This window comes from Penaeus chinensis, chromosome 16 (assembly GCF_019202785.1).
Source record: "Penaeus chinensis breed Huanghai No. 1 chromosome 16, ASM1920278v2, whole genome shotgun sequence".
Classification (NCBI taxonomy): Eukaryota; Metazoa; Arthropoda; class Malacostraca; order Decapoda; family Penaeidae; genus Penaeus; species Penaeus chinensis.
This window is the reverse complement of record NC_061834.1, coordinates 34,490,150-34,495,149: the sequence shown is the minus strand read 5'-3', so window position 1 is coordinate 34,495,149 and position 5,000 is coordinate 34,490,150. Positions and strand designations below refer to the sequence as shown.

The following is a 5,000-nucleotide window of genomic DNA, read 5'->3' as shown; positions in this document are numbered from 1 at the left end:
CATGGATAAGTGTACTCTATCTATATATTTCACTATATTCCATTGGTAAGCACTGGACGCTGATATTACTCTGGATAGATGAACAATGTACCTGTGTATTGCTTGGGCCGTTGCTTCGCTGTTTTATGGAACTTAATTAATCCCTTTGTGAATTAAAAGTGTGATTGTTTCAGCATGCAGGTTTATTATGCCATTTCAATAATGATGAATTGAGGATTTAAATGTAACTGACTGCTTAAAAGAATTTCTTTCTTTAAACACATTTCCTCTACTTTTCTAGTCTAAATCAAATTAATAATAACTATCTTTAATTGATAAACTATTGAATTATGAATCTAAAATTGCATGTTAAAAGTTTTAAATCTAACTCTAAGATATCTTTAAAAAATAATTTACATATACCTTTCACTCTGCTTCTCCTTAAGAAAAAATCTATTTCTCTATTTCTGTCTCTTTTATCTTCTCTCCTCCTCTTTTCCTCTCCCTCTCACTCGCTTCACTGCAAAAGGAAGGGTTGATCAGAACAAAACTGAGCTAGAAGTCAGTCAGCATAATACAATCGACAGACGTGTTTGTTAAACGCTGTAAAATACATTTCTCTGTGTGAATAATTCAGCTGTGTTTATGAGCATTTAATAAATAATCCGTTTTCTTTCGCTGCTAATGATCATGTTACATATTCATGGGGGACTTTAGATTTCTTTACGGTTCAGTGAATTAGCTACAGTTATGAAATAAAGGAAATATCTATAAAGAGCTAGACGCATCCCCGTAAATTAAAATGCTGGTAAATTGAGAGTGGTATAAAATGATCAATAATTGAATATATGATTCTGTTGAAATAAATCGTTGCAATTTCATGATAACAACAGTCCTATTTATTATCTGTCCGCCATGTGTCGATCACGTGTCTGCTGTTTCCTAAATCGCTACCAGTTATTATGATATAGAACGTTAATAATATATTTACAGCTTTTGCTCCATAAGCTCTGCAACATTGCATTTGATATTTTCATCTTCGTCCTTCTCCCTTGTCTTGTGCTTCATTTAATCACTTACTTTTTCTTGATCTCCTCCTCCCCCTCCTCCTCCTACTCCTACTCATTATCCTCCTCTTCCTCTTCCTCTTCCTCCTCTTCCTCCTCCTCCTCTTCCTTCTCTCCCTCTTCCTCTTCCTCCTCCTCCTCTTCCTTCTCTCCCTCTTCCTCTTCCTCCTCTTCCTCCTCTTCTTCCTCTTCCTCCTCCTCTTCCTCCTCCTCTTCCTCCTCTTCTTCCTCCTCCTCTTCCTCCTCCTCTTCCTCCTCTTCTTCCTCCTCTTCCTCTTCTTCTTCCTCCTCCTCTTCCTCCTCCTGTTCCTCCTCCTGTTCCTCCTCTTCCTCCTCTATCTACCCTTCCCCTCGCTTTTACGACCCCAACTACATATATATTTATATTCACACAAATATAAATATAAACCAACACCACATTCATCGCGTCTCAGCGGTAACTAACACCCACCCTCTCTCTCTTCCTCCCCACGCCCGCCCACTCATCCTCCACACGCCCTACGGCCCCGCCCACCGGCCACGCCCACCGGCCACGCCCACCCACTCATCCTCCCCACACCCTACGGCCCCCGCGCACCGGCCCCGCCCACCTGCAGGTGACGGAGGCGTGTCTGGAGCGCGTCTGCTGGGGCGTGATGGGCAGCCTCGACACCCCGGCGGCGGAGAGGCGATACGAGGAGCTGATCGACGCCGCGCAGCTCCGTCAGACGATCGCCGCTTTCATCGAGGAATACAACGGCCAGCACCAAACCAAGCTCAATCTGGTCACCTTCAAGTACGTCTTTGGTTTCCATTCATTCATTCATTCATTCATTCATGCATGCAACGGCCAGCACCAAACCAAGCTCAATCTGGTCACCTGCAAGTACGTCTTTGGTTTCCATTCATTCATTCATTCATTCATGCAACGGCCAGCACTAAACCAAGCTCAATCTGGTCACCTTCAAGTACGTATTTTGGTTCCATTCATTCATTCATACAACGGCCCGCTCATACTAGACCAAGCTCAAGCTCAATCTGGTCAGTTTCAAGTACGAGGACCTTGGTTGGGTTATACGTTTATTTAGGTGTGGGCTTGGAAGGTAAGGTGTGTGTATTTTGCTTCCATTCATTCATCCATTCATCCATTCGTTCATCCATCCATTCATTCATTCATTCACCCATTCATCCATCCATCCATCCATCCATTCATTCGTCCATTCATTCTTTAATCCATCCATTCATTCATCCATTCGTTCATCCATCCATTCATCCATCCATCCACCCATCCATTCATTCATTCATTCATTCATCCATCCATCCATCCATCCATCCATCCATCCATCCATCCATCCATCCATCCATCCATCCATCCATCCATCCATCCATCCATTCATCCATCCATTCATTCATCCATTCATTCATCCATCCATTCATTCACCCATCCATTCATTCACCCATCCATTCATCCATCCATTCATTCATCCATTCATCCATCCATTCATTCACCCATCCATTCATTCACCCATCCATTCATCCATCCATTCATTCATCCATCCATTCATTCATTAATTCATTCATCCATCCATTCATTCACCCATCCATTCATTCACCCAACCATTCACCCACCCATTCATTAATTCATGCATTCATTCATCCACTCATTCACCCATTCATTCATTCACCCATTCATTCATTCACCCATTCATTCATCCATACATCCATCCATCTATCTATCTATCTATCTATCTATCTATCCATCCATCCATCCATCCATCCATCCATCCATCCATCCATCCATCCATCCATCCATCCATCCATCCATCCATCCATCCATTCATCCATTCAGTCATCCATTCTAACCCACTCGTAAAGCCATTCTCACGCTGTACGTGTAGCTGCCCATCCATCCATCAGTGCATCCAGTCACCCGATCCAATTCCTCTATCCATCCACTCACCTACCCACGCACTCACGCACCCATTCAACCTGTTTCGGAACCCAACAAGCACATTCGAAAAAGACACCTACTCACCCACCCACTTACCCACTAAAATCACCTACTCACTCACCAACTAAAATCACCCTCTCTCCAACTAAAATCACCCACTTTAGTCACCCATTAATATCACTCACCTACTCACCCACACACCCACTAAAATCACCCAATCACTCACTCACTAAAATTACCCACCCATCCACTCACCCACTAAAATCACCCACTAACCCACCTACTAAAATCACCCACCCACCCACTCACCAACTAAAATCACCCACTCACCAACCCACTAAAATCACCCACTCACTCACCCACTAAAATCACCCATTCACCCACCCATCCACTAAAATCTACCACTCACCCCCCCACCCACTAAAATCACCCACTCACACACCCACTACAATCAATCACCCAATCACTCACTCACTAAAATCACCCACCCACTCACTCACCCACTAAAATCACCCACTCACTCACCTACTAAAATCACCCACCCACCCACTCACCAACTAAAATCACCCACTCACCAACCCACTAAAATCACCCACTCACTCATCCACTAAAATCACCCACTCACCCACCCATCCACTAAAATCACCCACTCACCACTCACCCACTAAAATCACCAACTCACACACCCACTAAAATCACACACCCACCCACTCACCCACTAAAATCACCCACCCATCCACTCACCCACTAAAATCACCCACTCACACACCCACTAAAATCAATCACCCAATCACACACTCACTAAAATCACCCACCCACTCACTCACCCACTAAAATCACCTACTCACCCACCCACTAAAATCACCCACTCACCCACCCACTAAAATAACCCCCCCATCCACCCCCCCCCCTTGAATCACCCCCATGTCCTAACCCCCCCCCCCCCCCCCCTTCACAGGTACGTGGTTCAGCACGTGTCGCGGATCTGCAGAATCCTTGGGCGTGCGGGCGGCCACATGATGCTCGTGGGCGTGGGTGGGTCGGGACGGCGCTCCCTCACCCACCTCGCCGCCCATATCTGCGGCCATCGACTGGTCCACCCGCGCATCGTAGCCAGAGACGGTATGTGGGCGTGTGGGCGTAGACAAAGCCAGTTTTACCTTGCGCTGTTTTATATATTTTTTTTCTCTCCTTTTTCTCCTTCTAATCCCCTTAAAAAAAAAAAAAAAAAAAAAAAAAAAAAAAAAACAACGAAACAGCCTCCTTTCAACACCCTTGAAAAGACCACAAAAAACACCTCTTTTTAAACTAAGAAAATAGATAAATAAGTAAAAAATAAAATGGATGGATGAATGCATAAAAAATAGCTTCCTTTGACACCCGCGCCCCCTGTCGCCCCGCCCTCTCCAACAGGCTACAGCGATCTCCGGCGAGTGCTGAAGGACGCCCTCATCACAGCAGGAGTGGAGGAGAAAGCCACGGTCGTCCTAGTAGGAGATGAGGTCCTACAGCATCCTACCATCCTGCATCTCCTCAACACTCTCATCTTAACGGGAGATGTGCCGAACCTCCTCTCGCCCGAAGACCATAGTTATCTGTTGGAGGTGAGTTAAGGATTCGAAGAGACGCTGGGTTGAAAAAAAAAGAAAAAAGAAACCAATAATAAAATAATAATGATAATAATAATAATAATAATAATAATAATAATAATAATAATAATAATAGTAATAATAATCACTGGACGCGAGGGAAAGGCGGTCGTGTACCGAGGTCGCGCGCGTCCGAAAGTGTTCACGGGCGTCCGAAAGATTTTGTTAATTGTAGCTTATATCTTTAATGTCTACTTCGGTATCTCTACTTTAATCTACTTTTAATATGAGATAGAGTGCACTCATGTGAATGTATCGATTCTCATGTTACAGATGAAGGTTTAGATTGAAAAAGCATTTAATAAACGTACTATCGGACAATTGGTCTGAGAACGACCGCGCGTATCTTTATATTACATTTTGCATAATATATGT

The 5,000-nt window shown here is 44.2% G+C and overlaps 1 protein-coding gene across 1 annotated transcript in view; it reads left to right on the top strand.

The window, feature by feature from the left end:
• Positions 1 to 5,000, top strand: part of LOC125033301 (dynein axonemal heavy chain 7-like) — a 29,810-nt gene that overhangs the window by 19,179 nt on the left and 5,631 nt on the right. Inside the window, exons 28-31 of the mRNA XM_047624682.1 lie at positions 1,643 to 1,821; positions 2,072 to 2,128; positions 3,935 to 4,098; positions 4,390 to 4,580. Of these exons, the coding sequence (XP_047480638.1) occupies positions 1,643 to 1,821; positions 2,072 to 2,128; positions 3,935 to 4,098; positions 4,390 to 4,580 (591 nt within the window). The remainder of the gene's footprint in view (positions 1 to 1,642; positions 1,822 to 2,071; positions 2,129 to 3,934; positions 4,099 to 4,389; positions 4,581 to 5,000) is intronic.